Below are 25,485 nucleotides of genomic sequence, written 5' to 3' on the forward strand. Positions count from 1 at the left end.
GTCTTGTTGGTGTATAGAAGTGCAGCTGATTTCTGTGCACTGATTTTATATCCTGCCACTTCACTGAATTCCTGTATGAGTTCTAGCAGTTTTGGGGTGGCGTCTTTGGGTTTTCCACATAAAGTGTCATGTCATCTGCAAAGAGTGAGAGTTTGACCTCTTCTTTGCCGATTTGGAGGCCTTTTCTTTTTGTTGTCTGATTGCTGAGGCTAGGACTTCTAATACTATGTTGAATAACAGTGGTGATAGTGGACATCCCTGCCGTGTTCCTGACCTTAGGGGAAAAGCTCTCAGTTTTTCCCCATGTAGGATGATATTCGCTGTGGGCTTTTCATAGATGGCTTTTATGATATTGAGGTATGTACCCTCTATCCCTATACTCTGAAGAGTTTTGATCAAGAAAGGATGCTGTACTTTGTCAAATGCTTTCTCTGCATCTATTGAGGGGATCATATGGCTCTTGTCCTTTCTTTTATTAATGTAGTGTATCACATTGATTGATGTGTGGAAGTTGAACCAACCTTGCAGCCCAGGAATAAATCCCACTTGGTCGTGGTGAATAATCCTTTTAATGTACTGTTGGATCCTATTGGCTAGTATTTTGGTGAGAATCTCTGCATCCATGTTCATCAGGGATATTGGTCTGTAATTCTCCTTTTTGGTGGGGTCTTTGGTTTTGGGATCAAGGTAATGCTGGCCTCATAAAATGGGTTTGGAAGTTTTCCTTCCATTTTTTTTTTTTTAAGATGTTTATTTGACAGAGACAGACACAGCAAGAGAGGGAACACAAGCAGGGGGAGTGGGAGAGGGAGAAGCAGGCCCCAGCAGAGCAGGGAGCCCGATGTGGGGCTTGATCCCAGGACCCTGGGATCATGACCTGAGCCGAAGGCAGACGCCTAACGACTGAGCCCCTCAGGCAACCCTTTCCTTCCATTTCTATTATTTGGAACAGTTTCAGAAGAATAGGTATTAATTCTTATTTAAATGTTTGGTAGAATTCCCCTGGGAAGCCATCTGGCCCTGGGCTCCTTTTGTTGGGAGATTTTTGATGACTGCTTCAATTTCCTTGCTGGTTATGGGTCTGTTCAGGTTTTCTATTTCTTCCTGGCTCCGTTTTGGTAGTTTATACGTCTCTAGGAATGCATCCATTTCTTCCAGATTGTCTAATTTGCTGGCATATAATATGCTGGCTCATAATATGTTCTTATAATTGTTTGTATTTCTCAGTGTTGGTTGTGATCTCTTTCATTCATGATTTTATTTATTTGGGTTCTTTCTCTTTTCTTTTTGATAAGTCTCGCCAGGGGTTTAGCAGTCTTATTAATTCTTTCAAAGAACCAGCTCCTAGTTTTGCTGATCCGTTCTACTGTTCTTTTGGTTTCGATTTCATTGATTTCTGCTCTAATCTTTATTATTTCTCTTCTCCTGCTGGGTTTAGGCTTTATTTGCTGTTCTTTTTCCAGCTTCTTTAGGTGGTGTTGGGTTAGGTTGTGTATTGGAGACCTTTCTTGTTTCTTGAGAAAGGCTTGTATTTCTATATACTTCCCTCTTAGGACCGCCTTTGCTTCATCCCAAAGATTTTGAACAGTTGTGTTTTCATTTGTTTCCATGATTTTTTTTTAATTCTTTAATTTCCTGGTTGACCCACTCATTCTTTAGTAGGATGCTCTTTAGCCTCCATGTATTTGAGTTCTTTCCAACTTTCCTCTTGTGATTGAGTTCAAGTTTCAAAGCACTGTGGTCTGAAAATATGCAGGGAATGATCCCAATCTTTTGGTACCAGTTGAGACCTGATTTATGACCCAGGATGTGTAATCTATTTTGGAGAATGCTCCATGTGCACTAGAGAAGAAGGTGTATTCTGTTTCTTTGGGATGGAATGTTCTGAATATATCTGTGAAGTCCATCTGGTCCAGTGTGTCATTTAAAGCCCTTATTTCCTTGTTGATCTTTTGCTTAGATGATCTGTCCATTTCAGTGAAGGGGGTGTTAAAGTCCCCTACTATTATTGTATTATTGTCGATGTGTTTCTTTGATTTTGTTATTAATTGGCTTATATAATTGGCTGCTCCCATGTTGGCATAAATATTTACAACTGTTAGATCTTCTCATTGGATAGATCCTTTAGGTATGATATAGTGACCTTCCTCATCTCTTATTACAATCTTAGGTTTAAAATCTAATTTGTCTGATAGCCTTCTTTTGATGTCCATTAGCATAGTAAATGGTTTTCCACCCCCTCACTTTAAATCTGGAGGTGTCTTTGGGTCTAAAATGAGCCTCTTGCAGACAGCATATCGATGGGTCTTGCTCTTTTATCCAATCTGATAGCCTGTGTCTTTTGATTGGGGCATTTAGCCCATTTACCTTCAGGGTAACTACTGAAAGATATGAATTTAGTGCCATTGTATTGCCTGTAAGGTGACCGTTACTGTATATTGTCTGTGTTCCTTTCTGGTCTATGTTACTTTTGGGCTCTCTCTTTGCTTAGAGGACCCCTTTCAATATTTCTTGTAGGGCTAGTTTGGTGATCATAGATTCTTTTAGTTTCTGTTTGTCCTGGAAGCTTTTTATCACTCTTTTCTATTTTCAATGACAGCCTAGCTGGATAAAGTATTCTTGGCTGCATATTTTTCTCATTTAGTACCCTGAATATATCATGCCAGTCCTTTCTGGCCTGCCAGGTCTCTCTGGATAGGTCTGCTGCCACTGTAGTTTACAGACCTCTTGTCCTGAGCTGCTTTCAGGATTTTCTCTTTGTCGCTGAGATTTTTTAAGTTTTACTATTAGATGTTGGGGTGTTGACCTATTTTTATTGACTTTGGGGGGGGGTTCTCTGTGCCCCCTAGAGATTGAGCCTGTTTCCTTCCCCAAATTAGGGAAGTTCTCCACTAGAATTTGCTCCAATATACCTTCTGCCCCTCTCTCTCTTTCTTCTGGGATCCCAATTATTCTAATATTGTTTCACTTTATATCACTTACCACTCGAATTCTCCCCTCGTGATCCCATATTGTTTACCTCTTTTTCTCAGCTTCTTTGTTCTCCATCATTTGGTCTTCTATATCACTAATTCTCTCTTCTGCCTCATTTATCCTAGCAGTCAGAGGCTCCCTTTTTTATTGCACCTCATTAAATAGCCTTTTTGATTTCAACTTGGTTAGATTTTATTTCTCCAGAAAGGGATTCTCTAGCGTCTTCTATGCTTTTTTCAGGCCCAGCTAGTATCTTTATAATCGTTATTCTGAACTCTAGTTCCGACATCGTACTAATGTCCATATTGATTAGGTCCCTGCCAGTCGGTACTGCCTCTCGTTCTTTTTTTTGAGGTGAGTTTTTCCATCTTGTCGTTTTGTCCAGAGAAGAATAGATGAACGAAAGAACAAAATGCTAAAAGGGCAACAACGACCCCAGAGAAATATACACTAAACAAATCAGAAGAGACCTGAAACTGGAGGGAAAAGAAAAAAAAGACTATGATCAGGCTGGTGAATAGAACAGAGCCATACAGTAGATTTGGGGTATATTTTGGTCTGTTAGAAGAAACTGCATCCCAAAATTTTAAATACAATGAAGGGATTAGAATATGACTGTAAAAATGAAAATTAAAAAAGATTTTTAAAAAGGAATTAATAAGTTGGTTGGAAAAGGAAAGAAAAAATTTTTTTAAAAGAAAATTTAAAAAATTAACTTTGAAAGACTAAAGAATTATGGGAAAAAAGCCATGAATTCTATGTGCAGTATTCCCCTAGCACTGGAGTTCTCCCGTTCTCCTTGATCGGTAAACTTGGGTCTTGGCTTGGGGGCTGTACGTGCTGATCTTCTGGGGGAGGGGCCTGTTGCCGTGGTTCCCAAATGTCTTTGCCGGAGGCAGAATTGCCCCGCCCTTGTCGGTCTGGGCTAAGGAAGCTGCTCGCATTTGCTCTCAGGAGCTTTTGTTCCCTGCAAGCTCTCCGTGCCACTTTGGAGGACGAGAGTGAAAATGGTGGCCTCCCAATCTCCGCCCGGAGGAGCCGAGAACTCAGGGCCCCGCTCCTCAGTGCGCCCCTCAGAGAAAAGCAGTCACTCCCGTGTCCCCGGTCTCCGGCCGCACTCCGTGCTCACCCGGCCTGTGACCGAGCGTTTCTATGTCTGGCACCCGACCCCGTGTGGAGTCTCCAAACCCAGCAGATCCCTGTGGTGCGCTCCTGCGCCGCTCCTCCCGGGGGAGGGAGGGGAGTCTCCCCGGATCTGCCGCTTGTTGGGTCCCTGCTGGAGGAGCAGTGGCCCGACTGGGCCGCGGATCACGGTTTATGGCCACCCCGAGCTGAGAGCCCGCGCCTCGGCTCCGTCTCTGCAGCCGGCTTCCCCGCTCCGATATCTAGGAGCTCTGCCACACTCAGGCACCCCCGGTCTTTCTGTGACCCCGAAGGTCCTGAGACCACACTGTCCCGCGAGGGTTCCACCCCCTGCTTAGCCACTGGAGTGATGTCCCTCAGTGGAGCCGACTTCTAAAAGTTCCGATTTTGTGCTCCGCGGCTCTAGCACTTGCCAGAAGTGGTCGGCGGAGGCCCCCTCCCCCGCCATCTGTCCTCCCGAATATCGCCTCGGATTCACTTCTCCGCACATCCTACCTTCCAGAAAGTGGTCGCTTTTCTGTTCAGAGAGTTGTTGCTATTCTTCCCTTCGATCTCCTGTTGAGTTCGTAGGTGTTCAGAATGGTTTGATCCCTATCCAGCTGAATTTCTGGGACCAGAGGAAATCCAGGTCTCCTACTCCTCCGCCATCCTGGACTCCCAATCTGGTGTGATTTTGAATACAGTGATTCTATTCTGTATTTAAATGAATTCATTTCAGTAAAAATAGAAGTGGGAGTTGATTTTTTTTTTTTTTTTAAGATTACATAACAGGAGTTCCCAGATTTGGTCACAATGGTGAGGGTAGTTCTGGAATGTTTGAGAAACTCTGGTCCAGGAGGGCATGTCTCAAGACCTGACTCATGAACAAAGGATCCAGTCAGTGGCCAGATGAGTATGGAAAACTCACAATGAACATGAACACATGAAAAACTCCATTCAGTCCTATGATAAAAGTTTTAAAGCAAAGTTGCATTTAACAGCACTTTTTTCTGTAGAGTTTGCAAGAAAGGCATCCATAACCCAGGCACATCTAGAATTTCCATTCAGCCCATTGATTCTGTTTCTATGTAAGAAGAATCAAATGCCATCAGGGACATGTTAGAGCGACTTCCTTCCCATTTGGGGAGACCGAAGGTCAACACACTGAGGGTAATCAGAGTTGAGACTGCATAGAAATTTGGCCTCCAGCTCCCCATTTTAATTTAAAAAGCATTTTTTTTCAATGGTCAGGTTTCTACTCCGATAAGGCTGCATGACACACCTCAGGGGCTTACGGTGTTTCTCACTCACACGTTTGGGGAATCGGCAGTGACTCCGCTGGGATCGCCTCCAGGTTCTGCTCTGTTCCGTATATCCTCTCACCACGGGACCCTCACTCACTGCGGCCGTTGGGCACACTCTTCTCCTGACAGATGGCAGAAGTGAAGGGAGCCAAGCCACACCAGCCACACACACTTCCCGTGTCAGGTCCCTAGCACTCCGGTAGTGGTCAAAGCAAGTCATACGGTCAACCCAATATCCGTGGGGTGGGGCGTAGACTCCACCTGCTGTAGTGAAAGGCGTTGCAAAGTGTAACGTAATTCTGCTACCTCAGAATACAGTTACGATTCACAGCTCTGACAGCTCTGCTGCCTAGAGCAGCAGAAGAGAGTAGCTCAGAGCTCAAGCAACTTGGGCAGCCTAGGTTCGAATCCCGACTCTGCACTTGCTAGCCGGGCGCCCCAGGTAAGTGACCTCTCTGCCTCTGACGGCTTCTCAGTCTGTCAAAATGGATGATCAGAATCCCCCTAAACATCTGACACAAGGGAATAGTGCATGTTCCCAGCAGAGCACAAGTGCTCAAAAATAAGAGCTGTGTTATTATAACTACTATTGATACTCTTCCTCTGCTTCTCTGCGGGGCCCTCCACCAGCCTCAGTTTATCTCTAAAATGGGAATTCTATTAATTGCCATTTCATAAGGATTGCCGTGACAACAGTAAATGAATAACCTAACTCAGTGTTCCCCAACAGAGTGGGGAAGCATTTTGCCTCCCAGGAGATATCTGGCAACATCTGGAGACATTGTTTTTTCAACTGGAGGAGGTGCTCCAGGCATCTCCTGGGTGGAGACCAAGGACGCCCCCAAACATCCCCCACGAACAGGGCAGCCCCCTCAGCAAAGCCTCATCCTGCCCCACGCGCCAGCCAGTAACGCCGAGGCTGAGAAATCCCGATGTGAGCGAAACGCTTAGCAGAGCACCTAGCAGACCGTAAAGTCAGAGAGGGACCACTATTTTTAGCACTGCTGTTTTCCTTTTTGTTACTACACTCGCTGACACCGTTGGGAGGAGCTAAGATCTGAGTCCAGTGTGTCTGGATTTATTCAGCTGTCCGCACACCTGGGAAGGAGGCAAATATGAAGGGGTGGTCATCAACGGGTAGCAAGAAAAAAACTGGGCAGGGGAGTCAACCTGACGGCCAAGTCTGTCACCAGGCTGCCACCTGTGGACGTGGGAATCCTGGCGCCTCTCCCTCCTAAGTCATGTCACCTGGTGCCCTCCGCTGTGAAGTGGGTCTGGCGCCCCTGCGCCGGCCAGCGGTGTCGACTCCAGAGCGCGCTTCAAGCCTCTGCACGCCCTCTTCTGTGTCACTCTGGGCAAGCCATTGAGCCCCTCTGTGCCCTCATGCTGTCACCACTCACGTGGGGATGGTGACAGTGTGCACACTGCTTGAGGACGCGCCGATCAGTGCTTGGCCCTCAGGAGGAGGCTGCTCCCAGCAAGCACTTGGTTCGGGTTAGGAGTCCCCGCAATCCTGGGTGCTCAGCAGCCGTCTTTTCTTTCTCCCGTTCTTGTGTGTGCAGGGAAGGAGAGCTGTTTCGAGAGGATAATGCAGCGATTTGGCAGAAAAGCCGTCTACGTCGTGATCGGTGACGGCGTGGAAGAAGAGCAGGGAGCAAAGAAGGTACTCTGTCCACCTCTCAGACTCCGCTTCTCCTCTTGAGACAGGCTCGTGGGTCTCCTGGGCTCTTTACGAGGATTTCCCCCACCGCCCCCACCCCGGCGCTGGCTGGGTCCCTTCCTTCCCAGGCTCTTAGCTCCCTGGTCCCTTCCCATTTGCAGTCGCAGAAGCATCCTGAGTAATTTCCTTCTGCAAATCCCCCTCGGTGCCTTTGGCTGCCGCCCCTCGTAGCCCTGGATTTTTTCTAGGACAACTGCTCGGGAGCCCGGAGACACTCTGTCAGGCAGGCTGGTGGGGGGCTGGTGCACGTGTGCGCTTTATTCCATACTTACTGGTCATATGTTCCAGGAACCCTTCCCAGTTAATAAAGACAGCATTAAGCTAATGAGAAAGAAAATCCTACATTTCTGATCTTGGGCCCATGAGGAGAGAGGCAGGGGGTTCTGGTGGCCCCAGCTCTGCTCTTGGAAAAGGAACAGCTGCCCCAGTGCTGGGTCTGGACCTGTCAACAGCATCCCAGAGAGCCTGCCACCCCCCGCCCCGACCCAGAGGCCTGGGAAGTGGGCTGTTAATGTCACAGAGCTTAATCGGGAGGACCTGGTTTCCCCCTTCCCTCCCCAGCAGCAAATTCCAGGGAAATGCAGAAATGTTCAGAGTCTCAGCGGACAAAGCTGAAAAAGAGGGTCCCAGGAGATGGCCCTGGGGGCGGAGCTAGAAGGCCTTGCCCCCTGCGAGGTTCCTCCCCTTCCCCTCCCCCAGGCTCCAGCAACACTTCAGAGGGAAGAATTCCCTGCTCAGGTACCACTCTGGTCTTCCAGAGACACAGGCCTGCCTGCAGCTCCCTCCCCCAGCTGTCCATACTCTGTTGGGGGCCTCGGCGACCGAGCGCTTAGACGCAAACACCGCGGCTAGTGGGTGAGCTCCGTTAGCTGTGCGGCTGCTGCGTGCCAGTGACTGTGGCAGGTGCTGGGGAGCCTGCCGTGAGCAGAAGGGACAGGCTCTCGCCCTCACTCAGCTCCAGCCTGGGGCAGGCAGGAGACACAGGAGTGTAACGTGTGTGAGGTGGTGACCAGAGCTTTGGAGAAAAATAAAGCAGGGACTGTGGGGGCGGGGCCGGCTGCCAGGGTGCACAGTGGTCAAGGCAGGCCTCGCTGCCAGGTGACATCTGCGCAAAGAGAGGAGGAGAGAGGCAGTGAGCCAAGCAGATGTCAGAGGGAAGGCAGTCCCAGAGAGGAACCGAGAGATCCCAAGGTCTGGAGGCTGGAGCTTCCCGCACGGAGCCAGCACGGCCACCGTGGCGGGCCCGGCGGTGGAGAGTGCCCAGGAGGGGAGGCCCAGGAGGAACCTGAGCACTTCTTTTTAAAGCATATTTAACTTTAAAAATGAATTGATTTAGCGAGAAAAATATTAAGTAAATAATTGTAATAGAGGTGATACACAAGGACTGGTCGAGGCAATAGCATGAATCACAGGAATTACCACAAATTACTGGTGCCCCAGAAGCACCGTGCCAGGTCAAGAGCACGGTCTGGGTGATGAGACTAGCCCCTGCCAGGGCCTCTAGAGCCCCCCCTCGCCCGGCCCGGCCAAGCTGAGTGCTAACACAGAACTCTGCCCTCAACATGGGACAGCGATCAAAATAAAGCTCTGCTTCGAGCACGGTTGGACTGGAGAAGCAGCGTAGGCCCGCGGCCCCTGGCCCCTCACCAGCCCTCCGGCCCTCTCCCAGACAGGGACAGGGACCTCGGCGGAGCTGCCACTGACCTGTTCCCACCTTCTTGCCGTTGGGAGTTTGTCAGGGCAGCATAGTAAATGTTTGGAAATGACCCCTTTACTCTCCTGAAATGAAATACTAATGGTCATGAGCACTATAACCATAATGGCTGAAAGGTCAAGATCTAATGGTGTTACCAAAGAGAGAGAAAGGGAAAGTTATTTACACTCACAGTAGCCTGCGTTTCCACACGTAAATGTTCAGGCACAAAATCCCAGGGCTTATACCCACGCGTGCCGTGGCCGTGACAGGGACACAGGTGCACAGCCTTGGCCATTCAGGAGCCAGGTGAGGGGCCGCGGCTGATTTCTCCAGACTGCTAAGCAGCTCCTAGAGAGATCCTGAATAAAACAAGTCACAGACTTCCATTGCTGTACACAGCAGTTGCACTCCTAGAAATGAAGGTTTTATTAAAAGCATGGACAAGATTTGATTTCTGTGTAACAGGTACAATGTTAAGAGTCCAGGCTCAGATTACTACGTACAGGTTTGTACTTACTGGACTATCTGACAGGACGTTTGAAAACCAGTCAGGTCCCAGGTGCGTGAGATGAGGCAGGACCCCACCGGCACCTGCCCCTAAATCATTAGAAGTCGAAATTCACAGCTCTAGAAATTTCCACAGTGACCCCTAGAGGGGCAGGCTTTTCCTCCTTTGAGTACAGCTAGTCTGGGCTCTCCTTCCTGTACCGGACCAGGCACCTCCCCGGCCTCACCCTACCGCGAGCCCTGCTCCCACAGAACGATGCGGCCAGGGGCGCACATTTTACCCTAAGTCCTAGCTCTGCCCTTTGGGCTGTGTGGCCTTCAGCAGGTGGTGCCCGCTCTCTGAGCAGCGCTTCCTAAGCTGGACCGGCCGCCGCGCAGATGCGCCTCGGGCTGAGCGGAGGGACCTTGCCGAGGGCGTGTGGAGCCTCTGGTATCACTCCCCGGACAGTGGGGCGGGGCAGGAGGGAGAATACGACCGTTAGAAATTCAGAACCAGCGGGGAAAGAAAAGATGAATGCTGATCTGCACATGAGGTGAAAGCTCACCCAAATCGCTCGTTGGCTCAGAGCCCATGGGAGACGCACATGACCGAGACCGGCAGAGGGGTGGAGAGGATGGTCTCCAGCAGGGGCGGGGGCGGGAGGGTCTCAGCTGGGCCACTACCGCCCAGGTTCTGTGCAGTGGGGTTGGGGAAGCCAGAGACGCTCGGCAGTCGTTAGGACAGCGGAGAGAGCGGCCACTCCCCTGTAACACACCGCGGGCTTCAGGCCCAGCGCCGGGGACCCAGGCCCCCTCCATCTTGTTGCTCTGCCGGCCCGGGGCTGCTCTCTCGCCACCGTCCCCCCCTACCCCCGCTGTCTGGACGGCGGCCCCTGGCAAGGGAAAGGGGTAGGCTTCCCCATCGCTATAACGGCCCAGGGGACACAGGTGGACCGCACTGCTGCTCGCACCCCAGCGGCCAGACCTGGGTCACGTGGTCACACCCTGTGCGTCTCTAGCTCGCAGATGTCGCCCTTCTGAGCCACCACGTACCCAGCTAAGAAAAATGGGGGCTGCTGGAGGGGGGGCTGGCAGTCTCCATCACAGCTAACCTGGGGCAGGGCTGTCACTGGCACCCAGGGGTGCCCGACCTAATCGCACACCCGTACCCCTCCTCTTGATTACTGGCATCCTCCTGTCATTGAATCCTCCAACCCCCCTGCAGATGGGGTGTCATTTGCTTCATTTTACGGAGGTTGTATTTGAGACTCAGGGAGGTTAAGTAACATACCTCAGGTCACACAGCTGGTACAGGCAGACTGAGGTGTGTTTTGCTCCAAACACCAAGCAGGAAGGAGGTGGACCTAGGAGTTTCAAACACTCTGTCCTCACCCTGAGCTGGGGTCTTCTACCAAGGAAGACCAGGGCGCAAACACCCCCATCCACTGAGCTCCCCTAAAAACCTCTGCGACTGAAGCAGCAGCCCCAGCCCATTAGCGAGGAGCGCTGTGCACCAGCCGCTCCCCCGGCCTGATGGATGGGAGTCATTAACCCAGGCTGCTGGACACCTGAGCAGCATGAAATACGGCGACAGGACAAGGGGCTTGGACTGCTGGGGCTGACAGCGTTGTTAATATCTCCGTTTTAGTGGGTCATTTGTCTCCACCTCTCCACAAGTGATAAATCCACCTGTGCTCTAGGCCTGGGATGGAAATGGCTGAGACAGTCTCTCCCACCTTTGCTCTCACCTCCCAGAAAAATGAATTACATTCTTTAAAAGGGGGCAGGATTGGCCGGGCAGGAACCAAAATCCATCTTTGCAGAGAAAGGAAGGCTTGGCTGCGGTGAGGAGGGGGTGGGGGAGCGGGGGGACCTGGAAGGCATTAAAGAAATGGCATCCGTTGCCCACGATGGATAGTACGCTGCTTCCTCTGAGCAAGAGAGAAAAAGAGGTGTTCGCTGAGAACTTTGAGAAGCCCGCCTTCCTCCTTGTCCCCTCTCCCTTCCTCTTCATTCCTTCCCGGTGTGTTTCTTGAGCACCTACTGTGTGCCAGGAGCCATGCTATGCAGCAGTGAACGTGACATTCCAAGCTCGAACTGTCTTCAGGGCCTTTGCACCTGCTTTGTCTTCTGCCTCGACTACCTCCCCCCACAGGTTTGCACCTCCTTCTTGCCCTCTGCGGGCTGCTTAACTGTCACCCCCTAGAGAGGCCTTCCCTGACCCCAGCTATCAGAATAGACACCCTCCCCCAGCTGCTTTCGGCCCTGCCTCCCTGTTCTGTTTCTGCTTTCGGCCCTCCCTCCCTGTGGGCGGCAAATAGGCTGCCCATTTCACACACCTCAGTCTGCCTGTACCACTTGTTTCCACAGGTTAAACAAGTGCTCACCACAAACACAAAACCATCTTGTTCATTTTGTGCCTGTGGATGCCTTCTCTGTGACTCCAGTGGGGACCCTATGTGTGTGTGTCAGCTGAGGAGGGCCCACGGAGCGCATGGCAGTGAACCATCAGACACAGTCCCAGCCCTCTGAATCATCTCCCCATCTCAAGATCCTGCACTTAATCACGCCCACAAAATCTCTCTATTCACAGGTTCTAGGGATCAGTTGGACATCTTTGGGGGCTATTATATAAAGAGATGGCAGAGTGATAAGTGCAGGGCTCCCAGAGGCAGGAAAGGATCTGATGTGTTCCAGGAGCCAAAAGGATGCCTGTATAGTTTCTAGCCTGTGGACATGGAACCTCACAGGGCAGAACTCCAGGCATCCAAATGTTCATCAAGCACCATCTGTTCACTTAATAAATAATTTAAGGCCAATGACTGTCCTGTGGAGGCTATCTTTTAGCTGCAGGTAGCAGAAAGCCTATGTAATGGTGTTAAACACTTGCTCACCTTATAAGATTAGAAACAGTTGTGTCCTAGGTTGTTGCCATGGGTCAGAAATTCACCAAGCATCCCTTTCTGTCATTTTGCTCTACCCTTCTAACCATCTTTGGCGTTTTCTGATTTGTTGCCTCGTGATCTGAAAATGGCTGCCACAGCTCCAGGCATCACATGCTAACATGACAGCATCCAAATAGGAAGGGAAAGTAAGGAGGAAGGCCTTCTCTCCTCAGGTGCCTCCGTCTAATCCTGGAGGAAAACCTTTCCCAGAAGCCCCTCACCACCTTCCTCATTGGCTTCAGTGGGTCACAAGTCAAGAGGAATACAAGACCTGGGGCGTCTGGGTGGCTCAGTCAGTTAAGTGTCTGCCTTCAGCTCAGGTCATGATCTCAGGGTCCTGGGATCAAGCCCTGCATTGGGCTCCCTGCTCAGTGAGGAGTCTACTTCTCCCTCTCCCTCTGTCTCTGTCCCCCACTCATTCTCTCTCTCTCCAAATAAATAAAACTTAAAAAAAAAAAGGGGGGGGGATACAGGACAAATCCCTGGCAAACAGGGCTGGGGTTGTCACAGCTTGCTTAGATGATCATAGCTCATCCACTAGGTCTGGGCACAGTGCTGCCAAATTCTGAGTTCTGGAAGCAAGAAAGAAGACAGAGTGATACTGGGCAGGCAACAACTTTGGCCAATGACTAAATCTTCCAGTGATAAAAGTGCAGTCAGCTTTCTTCTCTGGAGCCTGAGCCACCTCTCCGGGGCTCAGTCTCCTCATCTGTGAAGTAAGACAGAGTGCCTCCCTGATGAGCATTAGTGACCAGGTTAAACAAGGTCATGTGTGTGGCACAGAACACGCACTCTCACCAAATGTTAATGACCATGTGGTGACCGTGACCGTGAGGGCAGTTCGTTCAGGCTTGCTGCCAGTTTAACTTTGGTTGAATCAGTTCTCTTTCTCGCTCTCATGCCCACTTGAAAAAGGGGCTTGTGCTTTTGTCTGGACAGTCCAGTGAGCTAGGAAGCACACAGCACCAGCACAGGGGCTGGCTCCGGAACGGGAGCTTTAAGAGACTACTGTTTAAGACACTGGGTGTCACAGGCTGACACCGTGAAATCCAAACTCTGCATCGTGACACCGAGGAACTCGCTGGCCAGCCTCTCCCCACCCCCGGCCCTGCACACGTGCACACGCACCCCGCACGACGACCGTGTGTCCCTCGCCCTTGCGTCCTCGTGCGCCTAGACGTAATCGTAATAGCAGCCGGGAGTGGACGGGCCGGGCGCCCGCAAGAGCCGCAACAGCTGTGCGCGGCAAATAGGCTGCCCATTTCACAGGCGAGAACACTGACGTCGTCCCATCCGCCGAGGCCGGCCGGCCCTACCCTGGCTGGCACCGGCTCCGTCAGTCCATTTGGCGATGAGCAAACGTTAGGGAGGGGTGCGAGACACACGAGCCCCCTAGCTGAGACTTTCTTCTCGAGGTAGCAGGACCGAGGACAACTTTTTAAGAAGGAACGGCCTTCTCACTGCCTGATTTCATTCCGGGTCAGCGCGCCACCTAGGACCTAGGACCTTCCCAGAGACGGCGGGAGGGTCAGACCGTGTGCCAGGCTGCTCGGGATGAGCCGGGCGGCCCGGGCTCCGAGGGAACGGACCCCGGTGCGGCCAGACCGGTGGGCACTGGCCGGGGGTGGGGGGTGGGGAGGGGTCTGCCCCGTGGTTCGGGAGACGCCCACAGGCCACGCCACCTCGGGTGGCCTTGGCATCGGGCTCTGACCCTGGGGAGGGGGGGGCTGCGGGGGGCGGGGCCCTAACCGCGCAGCTGCCGTTCTGTGTTCCAGCACAACATGCCTTTCTGGCGGATATCCTGCCACGCCGACCTGGAGGCGCTGAGGCACGCGCTGGAGCTCGAGTATTTATAGCAGAAGCCACGGCCTCGCCACCTGCCGTCACGGGCGCATCCCGCCCCCTCCCAGGCCCTCGCCTTCCCCGCCTCCCCGCCAGATGCTGGACGCCGGGCAGGGTCCCTGCGGCCGAGAGGACGTGCCTGGTGACCATCTCAGCGGCTGTCCCTTTAGGCCAAGCGCGGGTCCGGAGACGCAGAGTACCCCACCGTGGCTTTTGGGAATATTTAACTTTGGAGAAAAGGGCTGGCTCGGAGTCCAGCCTTTTCCACGAGACTCAACAGAACAAAAGCGAGGAATTGCCGATTTGGGGGAGGGCTGGTGATGAGGAGGGGACAGGCTTGGGTTTGTCTGTTTTTTTTTTTTCTTTTTAATTTATGGACTAATGTCATTACTCCGGTATTATGCTCTCGTACCTGCGTTGGTTTTCTTAGTCGTTGGTTTGGTTTGGTTTTCTAACCTGGCATGTGGGGTGGTGCAGTTCTCACTTAAGCACTCTCTGCTCCAAGTTGTGCTTTGGGGGGACAATCATTCTTTGAACAATTGGTGAGGGAGGCGATTCGGGGCTGATGGGAAGACTCTTGCTTCTTTTTGTTTTTAAGGACCTAACCTGACGTCATGTGGACAGTGCACGTGCCTTATGCTGCCATCTTGTTTTCTAGGAAGAGGGACCCTGGGGAAGCGGCGGTACTTTGTGACAGATAAAAGGCATTAAATAAAACCACGTTTACATTTTGAAGTGGGGTAGGGTGTCACTACTTTATGACCACTCTTCAGGCTTCCATTAGAGGTACTAATAGACTTTCAGCCATCCACAGAGGAGGTTTGGGTGAAACAGACCTGCCCCACAGTCCTGAAATTAGCTACCCAGGTGGTCAACTACTTTTCTCTTGTGAGGATTAAATGTCCAATGCTGGTTCCGAGGGAAGCTAGTAGTCCACAGTCTGTAAGTGTTTTAGCCTGAATTCTAGAGGACTCAGAGCTCCCAGTGGTCAAGGATAGTGTCTTCCTCATTCTGTATACTCAGTACCCGTAATAGTCTGACACAGATATGGCACTTAATGAAGGCTGAAGGATGGATGGATGGACGGACAGACGGATGGTCAGACAGATGGACGACAGATGGGTTATGGACGGGTGGTGGGTGGATGGAGGGATGAAGGAATGGATGATGGATGGGTGGGTGGTGAATAGCTAAGATTCACTGGCCCCAGGCTGCTTAATCTTCACTGTTTCCCCAGCAGTATCTTGCAGCTCTTGAGAACAATCTTAGAAGTAGAGTAACTGGAGTATTCGGCCCTCACAAACAAAAGCCCTTGACCTCCCAGAAGTCTGAGCATGACTTGAGAACTTCCTAACCAGCCCAGCCAAAGGACAGAGACTCAACAAGTCCTCAGGTCAACCTCTGGGGCTGAAGGTGTCTGCCTGTCCAAGGGCTTTAGAAATCAGAGAGCCACCACTGGGATTTCTTTCCATTGCAAAGGACAGAAACACAACAAAGTGGCTTAAACAAAACAAAAACACAGAATTCTATGGCTTACTTGACTGAAAAGTTTAGGGATGTGTGACCTCAGACACCCCCATCCCAAATGCAGAATTCAAGATACAGCTTTAAATTTTTTAATTCAGTCTCTTTCTCTCCATCTTTGGACTCTTCAGTTTGGTTTCATTTATAGGCAAGAGTCCACATACTTAGAGTAGAAGGTTTCTATTGATAAAGCATTAATTCTTAAAAGGACAACTGTTTTGGAAAAAAAGGTTAAATTTATTATGTGAGTTAACAAATGTCCTCATGGTTCAAATATTTTAAGTTGGTTCTTCCTTAGTTATTTGCAACCAAAAGCATCCCAACTTACATAGCACATAACGAATAGTGTTAGTAGTGGTGGTAGTATATGTCACAGGCTCAGATTTCTACTCAGGAAATCGAACATTCATATTACCAACAACTGGAGCTGGGTATTTTTCATCAGATATTAATCAAGTACCTAAAATGCACTGGCAGGGGCGCCTGGGTGGCTCTCAGTTAGGTGTCTGCCTTCGGCTCAGGTCATGATCCGGGGTTCTGGGATCCAGTCCCACATCAGGCTCCCCGCTCAGTGGGGAATCTGCTTCCCCTCTCCCTCTGCACCTCCCTCTGCTTGTGCTCTGTCTCTCAAATAAATAAATAAAATCTTTAAAAAAATTTAAATGTGACAAGAGCAAAATTTAATCCCCTTAATATATAAAGAGCTCTTAGAAACCCGTAACAACCAACCAGATCTTTTAAAATGGCTGGCGGGGGTGGGGGGGGAGGCACACCTGGGTGGCTCAGTCGGTTAAGTGTCCGACTCTTGGTTTCAGCTCAGGTTGTGATCTCCGGGTCACGACATCGAGCCCCGCATCAGGCTCCATGCTGAGCACAGAGTCTGCTTTGGATTCTGTCTTCCTCTCCCTCTGCCCCTCCTGCTCGTGCACGCTTTCTCTCTCTTGCTATCAAATAAATCTTATATATATATATACACACACATATATATATTTATAAATAAAATGCTTGAAGCTAGGGGTACCTGGCTGGCTCAGTCAGGGGAGCATCATGCGACTCTTGATCTTGGGGTTGTGGGTTCAAGCCCCACACTGGAGAGATTACTTAAAAAAATAAGATCTCTAAAAAAATTTTTTAATAAAATGCCTGAAGGCTGTAAAACAGACATTTTACCTTTTTTTTTTGAGATTTTATTTTTTAGGGTGGCTCAGTTGGTTAAGCATCTGCCTTCGGCTCAGGTCATAATCCCAGGGCCGTGGGATTGAGTCACAATTCAGGTTCCTTGCTCGGCAAGGAGCCTGCTTCTCCCTCTGCCTGCTGCTCCCCCTGCTTGTGCTGACAAAATCTTTAAAAAAAAAAAAAAGAGTTTATTTTTTAAGTAATCTCTCTATCCAATATGGGGCTCCAATCCACAGCCCTGAGATCAAGAGTCACATGCTTCACTGACTCAGCCAGCCAGCCAGCCCTACATTTTTTTCAAAAAAAAAAAATAAAACTGCTTCTTGAGGCACCGGCTGGCTCAGCTGGTAAAGCATGCAACTCTCCATATCTCAGGGTTGAGAGTTCAGGCCCCACAATGGGTGTAAAATAAAATCTTTTACAAAATAAAACTGCTTCTTAAACTTACAAAAAGATGGTCAAGGGGCGCCTGGGTGGTTCAGTTGTTTAAGCGACTGCCTTCGGCTCAGGTCATGATCCTGGTGTCCCGGGATCGAGTCCCACATCGGGCTCCCTGCTCGGCGGGGAGTCTGCTTCTCCCTCTGACCCTCCCCCCTCTCATGCTCTCTCTCAAATAAATTTTTAAAAAAATGATCAATCTCACACATACATTGAGATACCACTTTCCACATCAGATTGGCAAAAATAGAGGAGTTTTGGGACTCCTAATACCAGTGAAGCTGTGGGGCCCATCACAGATTGCTGGCAGAAGCTGAAATTGGCACGACTCCTCAGGAGGGAAAGTTGGCAATATCCACCCAATTTGTAAATTGTATCCAGCAATTCCACTTCTGAGAGTCAATCTGTAGATATATTTATGTAGGTGTGAAAACTCCATACAGATTTATTTTTCTACAACATTATAATAGCAAAGAATGAGAACAACCCAAACACCCATCAGTGGTGAACTGGTTAAATGAGGATACGGCCACAGGATGGAATACTACGCAACCATGAAAAAGAACAAGAGTATTCTCTATGTATCAGTCTGGGAAGATCACCTACACGTATCATCACTAAGTGAAAAAGGCCATTTTCAGAACAGCATGTGGCATATGCCACCTTTCATATAAAATGGAGAAAAAAAAAAATGGGACACCCAGGTGGCTCAGTCGTTAAGCGTCTGCCCTCTGCTCAGGTCATGATCCCAGGGTCCTGGGATCGAGCCCCGCGTCGGGCTCCCTGCTCCGCGGAAGCCTGCTTCTCCCTCCCCCACTCTCCCTGCTTGTGTTCCCTCTCTCACTGTCTCTCTGTCAAATAAATAAAATCTTTAAAAAATAAAAAATAAATAAAATGGAGAAAAAAGTAAAACCTGTAGAATCGTATCTGCAAAAAGAAACTTTGGAAGAAGATAGAAGAAATTAATAAAAACAGTGACCCATTGGAGCTATCAGACATATGGGTAAGTGGGAGAGTGCCTTACTTGTATATTGAATGCTGTGATTAGATTACTGATCTTGAAAATCAGATATCAGTTCTAGAGACTTCTCTGTCATAGCCAGTCGCTGTAGGTAGCTTGTTTCTAGCCAGTTTCCCAAGCAGCAACACTAGCCCTTTCCTGTGGGACTCAGGGTGCCAGTGTGAGGCTGGAGACAGCTGGGCTGTGAATCAGGCAGCCTCCTTCTTGCCCGTCCCAGGAAGCCTGGTCTCTGCCAAGAGCGAGGCAGTGGTGGTCTCCATGTCGGAGCCAGGGATGCCCGATAAAGCCCCATCCCATTTCAGAGCAGCTGTGCTAGCCGTTCATTCATTCTGCCAGGGGAAGCCAGGGGAAGCCAGGGTCTACCATTTACCAGGTGCTCTTCTGGACCTGTGGGCAAGGATGAGAAAACAGACCGAGGCAGTCCCGACCCCCACGGAGCAGACTTTGCTGCAGAGGGGAGGCGACACAAGCCGGCGAATTAACCGCGAGACGCAGACCTTCCCACTCATCGCCTGTCCTTCAGGACGAACAGCAGAGTGCCAGCGGCCACAAGCAGGACACCAGCCCACACGCCCCAGACCCTGGACACTCCCTGCGCACAGGCTTGACCACAACCCAAGTCCCCTTCCAAGAACCACGTGGAGGTGGTTCAGAACAGCAGCTGTGGGACCCTCAGCAGGGAGGAGAAGGTGGATCTTGGAGGCCTAAGTCAGCCAATTTCAAAAAGCTAGCCTGAGGGGCACCGGGGTGGCTCAGAAGGCCAAGTGCCTGACTCTTGGGCTCAGCTCAGGTCTTGATCTCAGGTTTGTGAGTTCGAGCCCCGCACTGGACTCCACTCTGGGTGTAGAGCCTACTTAAAAAAGGGTAGGGGGGGAGCCTAAGAACATCCTTTTGAAGATCACAGGATCTGTCTAGTGAAACATTCAGGGTCCAAAAGGCAGCCTCTTGTCCAAGGGGTAAACACTGACGGTCTTTTTGGTTGGTTGAGATTGTGACTTTCAGAGTATACGATGTGGCGTTGCTGGGTCAACGATGGGGACTGCTCTCCTCTCAGACACTGGCTAGAGTCCAGAAGGAAGCTTTGGGGTGATGCGGCACAGAGTAACTGGAACGGCGTGGGGGTGCTGTGGACAGCCTGGTCACCTCCGAGCAGGTGGCACCTGAGCTCAGACCCGGGTGGTGAGAAAATCCAGGGCAAGCACTCCAGCGGGGAGACAAGGAAGCATAGAACTTGTGGGCAAAGCTTTCGAGCTGGCGGGAAAGAAGGGAAACCCGGGAAGACTGGAGGCGAGGTCACAGGTCATGGGGTCAGAGGGTAAGGCCCCGCGGCAGATGCGGTTGGATCCTTTTGGTCACGGATTTGGAATTTTACTGGAGTTTGGATTTTACTCTAAATCCACTGAGGACCCACCAGAGGGTTTTCAGCAGGAGAGTGGCATGATCTGATTGGAATTTTTAAAAATTACTCTGGCTGCTCTGGGGACAATGGTTTGGAAGTAGGGTGTCCAGTCAAAAACAACTGGGATTCCTCGTGAACTTAAAGATGTTTACATTTCATTTTATAATCTACATACAATGTCCTGCACAAAGATCAAGTAAGTATGCACCTTGATGTATTTTGATATAGGCTCACACTTGGGTAACCACCGCCCAGATCAAGATGGAAGAGGTTTCCGGGTCCCCCAAAGGCTCCCTCACAGCCTTTCCCAGCCCCTACCCACATTCGTCACCGTCCTGACCTCTGGCCAGGCTCCCCACGGCCCTTCTGCCCCCTTCTGCCGCTGTTGATGCCCGCTCCGCGCTGGCAGAGCTATGCCGGCCGGTGACCACCAGAGGGCAGTGCGACCCCGCAGCGGGGCCGAGCCGCCGGCCGGTGCCCCCGAAGTCGGGCCCGGAAACGACGCAGGCTGCCGTTGAAAGGATTCAGAAAGCATTGCCATCAGGCCATGCCCACGCTTCAGGGGTTGCTTCGGTGAAATGGCAGCACCGTCGACAACGTGTTCAGGCCTAAGAGTTGATAAATTCACCTGCCGTGGCCACAATGGCGATCCCAGCATAAAGCAGCGTCTCTGCGGGAAGGCAAACGACACTACAGTGGCCTCAAGAGCAATCCGCAAGCACAGCCCTGGGAAATGCCAGAACACGGCGCTCGAATGTTTAATAGTGTGCGTGTAACCATAGTGTTGTTTGAAAAAAAATGTCCGGATTTATTTTTACATCCTGAAGTTCATTCAAGGAGATAAGCTGGTTCCAGCCAAATACTGATTTATAAAATTCAGCAGGAAGTATCCGGCCCAAAATGAGTAGCTGGTAAACTCCCCCCCGCCACCCCATGAGTAAGCAGAGTTGGCAGAGTCCCGGGCCTCTTCTGTCTCGGCCCTTGGATCCTGCTGGCCACCTGGTGTGGCTGAATGAGAAGCGGTAAACACAAGCCCAGCTTCTAACACTAAGCACCTGCTATGTCCCAGGCACGGAGCTAAGCCCTCCACCCGCACTAGCTCATGTCATCCCCTGCTGGAGAGGAAGCATCACATGGTGATCAGGCCGGGAGCCTTGGGTTAAATCCCAGATCTTCCTGTTACTATCCGTGGGAACTCCACCCCTCCGAACTTCACTTTCCAGCTGTAACATGGCAGTAACAATAGAACCAGCCTTACGGATTGCTCACAGCACTGAATGCGTGCCAAAAGGATCAGCACTTAGAACAGTGGCTTCCAGACTTTTCTGACTGCACTCCACAGTGAGAGGTGCCGGTTACATCAAACCGAGGGGGGCATGCACCTGTTTATGTACATACGAATGTTCGTATATTGTCTATGTCTGAAATAGGCTTCACAAAGCAATGCCTACCCATCTTACTATGATGCATCCTATTCTATTCCATCTTGCTCTACTGTGCTTTTAAATGAGGCAGGTCACAATCCATTAAAACAGTTTCACTCACAACTCAGTGTTTGAAAGATGCTAGTTTAGAACAAGGTTCGGCAAACAGTACGTTCATCATCCAATTTAACTGTGGTGTTCACAAGCCCCATTTTACGGAGGGGGAAAGGGAGGCCCAGAGGGGTGCTGTGGCCTGCCCCTGGCCTTGCAACTGGAATGTGGCCGAGCTTGGACCCCAACCCAGCATCCTTGCGAAATGACTACTCTTCGGCCCAAGGTTGCCAACTGGTGGCTCACGGTCCAGATCTGGCCCACAGAGACATTTCGCTGCTCTTCACGTTATATGATCAAACGTCGACCCAACTACTTAAAACTTGAGAGATTTAACTCAACAGCCACACTTTCAACTTCTCTCCAAAAACAAAGCAGAGGATATGGCAACACTGGGCCTGCAGGTGCGCACGGTCAGCCGGTGTGCAATTTCTGCGGCAGTCACTGCTCCAAGCTCGCCAATTGCCACCGTCCCCGCCACGCCCTGTTGCTTCCCTGACACACCATCTACCATCACACAGGGCAGCTGGTTTTTCCATAATGAAGACACATTTCTCTTTCAAAAGTGGAAGGAAAAAAAGTTAAACCAAGAGAACTACAGGTTTCAAGAAGAAAACAGAGGCAGGAGTCTATTCTAACATGTTTGCTATAAAAAAAAAAAAATACACATCTGTGTCCACTCTCCCCCCACCCCCCGACCGGGTCCTGGGAGCAGAGTGGGCAACTCTCATCTTAACACTAAGCTGTAGCTACCTCTCTCTGTCCGCAGCTGTGTCCCCAGCACCTGAAACCGCCCAGCCAAGAATGGGTGCCTAATAAGGAAGGGAGGGAGGGAGGAAGTGGCTTTTATACAAAAGCTTTTCTAATGATGACAAAGATAAAGGTTAAGAGCAGACATTCTTTTGGGTCATCAGACGGGATTCAAGTCGCTTCTTCCCCTAACTAGCTGTGTGACCTCAGGCAGCTTCCTCGACCTCTCTAGGTCTGGTATCTTCAGCTGCAAAATGCAGGTTAGGGTTCAGTGCATATAAATTGCCTGGAATTGGGCGCCTGGGTGGCTCAGATGGTTAAGCCTCTGCCTTCGGCTCAGGTCATGATCCCGGGGTCCTGGGATCGAGTCCCGCATCGGGCTCCTTGCTCAGCAGGGAGTCTGCTTCTCCCTCTCCCTCTGCCTCTCCCCCTGCTTGTTCTCACTCTGTCTCTCTCGCAAATGAATTAAAAAAAAAATAAAATCTAAAAATAAAATAAAATAAAATAAATTGCCTGGAATGTAAAAGATGCTATAGAAATGAAGTTGCCTTCTCCGGCAGTTCACCAAAGCGAACCGAGGTCAGTACTCGATTGTCTTAACAAGCTGTCTAGAGCCCAGAGCTGACCTGGCCTTGGACCCCTCTCCTGGGCCAGGAAGGCAACGGTTTTCCATTAATATCATGCCCTGAAGAGAGCCTTGGGCAGGTGGAGCCCTGGGCCAGATGGCAAAGCCAAGGGTTTGATGCCCAGCCACAACTCTGCGTGAGAAATGACTTGCTCAGCATTCAACCATTGCCCCTCCTTCGGCTGTACCTTCCTGGATGGAGAGGCGGGAAAGCTGAAAACTTCTCCAGGCTCCCTTACAGCCAGGGGTCTGGAGCACTGAAGGGCCCACAAATCAGCTGCGTTCACAAGAGATCCCTATTTGGTACTGAGTTAAGTCGGGGAGAACGCTGGCTGCACACGGGGCATCCGGCCTGCAGGTGCAGACGAGAGCAAAGCTGACGTGGGCCCGGCCCGAGAGGCTGGTGCAGCTAGATCCACAGCGGCGCTTCACGATCCTGAAGCAGCAGCGCCCACCCCCGCACTGCCCACCCAGACGGCGGCCCTGCAGTGTGGCTGCCTCAGCCCTCCTCCTGATCCTCTAAACCCCCATCACGTATCAGATCCAATCAGGGAAGCGGCCTATTATGGGACTTAGGCCTTCTTACGGGGGTCAGAGGGGTTGGGGAAGTGGAAGTCTGAAAGGGCACCTGGAGTCACCAACGAGGCAATCTGGGAAGCCGTGAGGCACGTCCAGCCGCCAAAGTGAGTCTGCGGAGAGGCGCCAGAAGAGAAATCGACGGGGAACCGTGGCCTCTGCAGCCAAGCACCCGGGGCCGGGCCAGCTGCTGATGTCCAGGAGTCCGAAACAAGACCCGCGTGCAGCACCGCGGCCAGCAAGGGCTGAGCGCACGGCGGTCGCCACACTTGGCCACAGCAACCTGGCAAGAGAAGAGGCTGCTGCTTCCCTTCCGCTTTCAAAATCTCACACGAGTCCCTCTTTGGGTCAATTCTAACTCAGCACCATTCAAGGGAAAGGATTCTGGGAAATGTAGTTCCAGCCTAGCCGACCGGCCGCAAGCCGCACCGCAGACCAGTTCGCTTACTACATCCTTCCGCTTTACCTGGCTGGGTGAATTCGGCTCTCGACAACCGACCCGGCTGACAGAGACTCTGGGCAGTTCTGCGGGGGGCGCCGTCAATGTTTCTGTCAACCCAAGGCCTTTTGTGTAGGCAGTTTCCTACCTTGGGAGTCTTCAGCCGAAGCATCCTGAATCCCACCTTCCCAGCCTTCCTTGCAGTTAAGACGTAGGCATATGACGAGATTTAACCAATCAGCTATTCCCGGCTGGAGACTCAGCCAATCAAATACACTCAAGTGGTATTTAGACTCAATCCGATACGCCCGGCACAACCTGGGTTTGCTCAATCCAGATTCGCCCGCAGGTGAAAGCAATGGAATTCTGCAAAGTGAATTCTGATGGGTGGGATCCAGTCTCGCAAGGAGGCAGGAGGGACAGGCCCAGCGTCATTGGTGAGAGTCGCAGTGTCTCGGCCCAGTGGCAGTGACGGGAAGTTCCTGCAGTGTAACTGGGACATTGTTTGTGGCTCTGCAGTCTCCCCGCTGGTCTCTCTGGCCCTCCTTCCCAGAGGTCTGTGAGTCCTGTAATATCCTTTAATAAATTCCTCTCCTGCCAGATTACCTAGAGTGTTGTTTGCAACTAAAACCCTGGCCCCCTTTAAATTCATGGAGGCCTCGAGTCTCAGTTTCCCAGCTGCACAGAGCAGAACAATACCCAGCCTGTGGACAGTGGAGGGGAGTCAGGGAAAGAGGGGCCCCAGAAGGCGTTTTGTTAACTGACCGCCGTGCCGCAGACACGGGGGTCCAGTTTGAGTCCTGGCTCTGGCACTAACCTGTTGTGTCACCTTGGGCAAGTCACTTCCCTCGTTCTGCCCCGTGCAGTTATCATGAAGACCAAAGATTAGGGGAAGACCCTCAGCACAGAGCTCAGTATCCGGACTGAACCCACACCCGGGACGCTGGAAGGAATATGGTGACCTTTGTTTCCCTGGATGAAAGAAAATGTAGGGCTGATGTGCCCGAATATGAAAGCTGAAGTTTGGAAAACATTTCTATGTTCGAAACACAACTCTGATTAATGCCACTGAATTGTATACTTAAAAATGGTTTAAAGGGCAAATTTTATTATATATATTTTACTACAATTTATTTTAAATAATATACCAAAAATCATTGAATTACACACTTCAAATGGGATGGATCGTATGGTATGTGAATTATATCTCATTAAAGCTGTTTAAAAAAAACCACCCACCTGGCTTCCCATCCGGTTTGGAGCACAGTGCAAACCCACCCTCTCTCCCTCCCTCCCTCTCTCCCTCTGCGAGCCCATCAGCCCCACCCCCACCTGGAATCCCTCCTTTCTGGCCTCACCAGTCCTTCTCTTCCTGGAAGATGCCAGGTCCCGGCCTCAGGCCTTTTTACATTTGTTCTTCTACCTGGGACATTCTTCCAACCGAGGTTAACAGCTCTTGGCTCTGGCTGCCCAGTAGGATCACCTGAAAAACTTTAAATGACGGATGCCCAAACCCCAGCCCAGAGAGTCAGATGTCATTATTTGGGGGAAAGCAGGGAGGGTCTCAGCATTTACGGGTTTGTTATTTTAAAAAAAACAAACAAACACCTTTCCAGGAGCTTCTAATGTTCTGCGAGCATGAACAACCAATGCCCTGGTCATCAGGGCTCGGTAGCCCTTCCTTCAGGTTTCTGCTCAGTAGCCAGCTCCTTGGAGAGGCCATCCCCAAGCACACCATCTACCTGCCCTCCGCACCGTGCTTATTTACCTTCAACATTATCTGTCCCACCTAGGATTACATTGTACGCATGTTTGATTGCTTCCCATGGGGAATGTCAGATGGATGAGGGCAGAGGCCGCACCTGTTTTGTTCAGTGCTGTGTCCTCAGTGCTCAGTCCAGAGGGTTCGGTAAA

At 50.8% G+C, this 25,485-nt stretch overlaps 1 protein-coding gene across 4 annotated transcripts in view; it reads left to right on the forward strand.

Moving 5' to 3' along the window:
- Positions 1 to 16,169, forward strand: part of EYA2 (EYA transcriptional coactivator and phosphatase 2) — a 266,106-nt gene extending 249,937 nt beyond the window's left edge. For all 4 annotated transcript variants that reach the window (XM_027622030.2, XM_027622033.2, XM_027622032.2 and 1 more), the window contains 2 exons: positions 6,962 to 7,062; positions 14,022 to 16,169. In XM_027622030.2, coding sequence (XP_027477831.1) covers positions 6,962 to 7,062; positions 14,022 to 14,102 — 182 coding nt within the window. In that variant the 3' untranslated portion in view covers positions 14,103 to 16,169. The remainder of the gene's footprint in view (positions 1 to 6,961; positions 7,063 to 14,021) is intronic.
- The last annotated feature ends 9,316 nt before the right edge of the window (positions 16,170 to 25,485 follow it).

Source organism: Zalophus californianus, chromosome 8 (assembly GCF_009762305.2).
Source record: "Zalophus californianus isolate mZalCal1 chromosome 8, mZalCal1.pri.v2, whole genome shotgun sequence".
NCBI lineage: Eukaryota > Metazoa > Chordata > Mammalia > Carnivora > Otariidae > Zalophus > Zalophus californianus.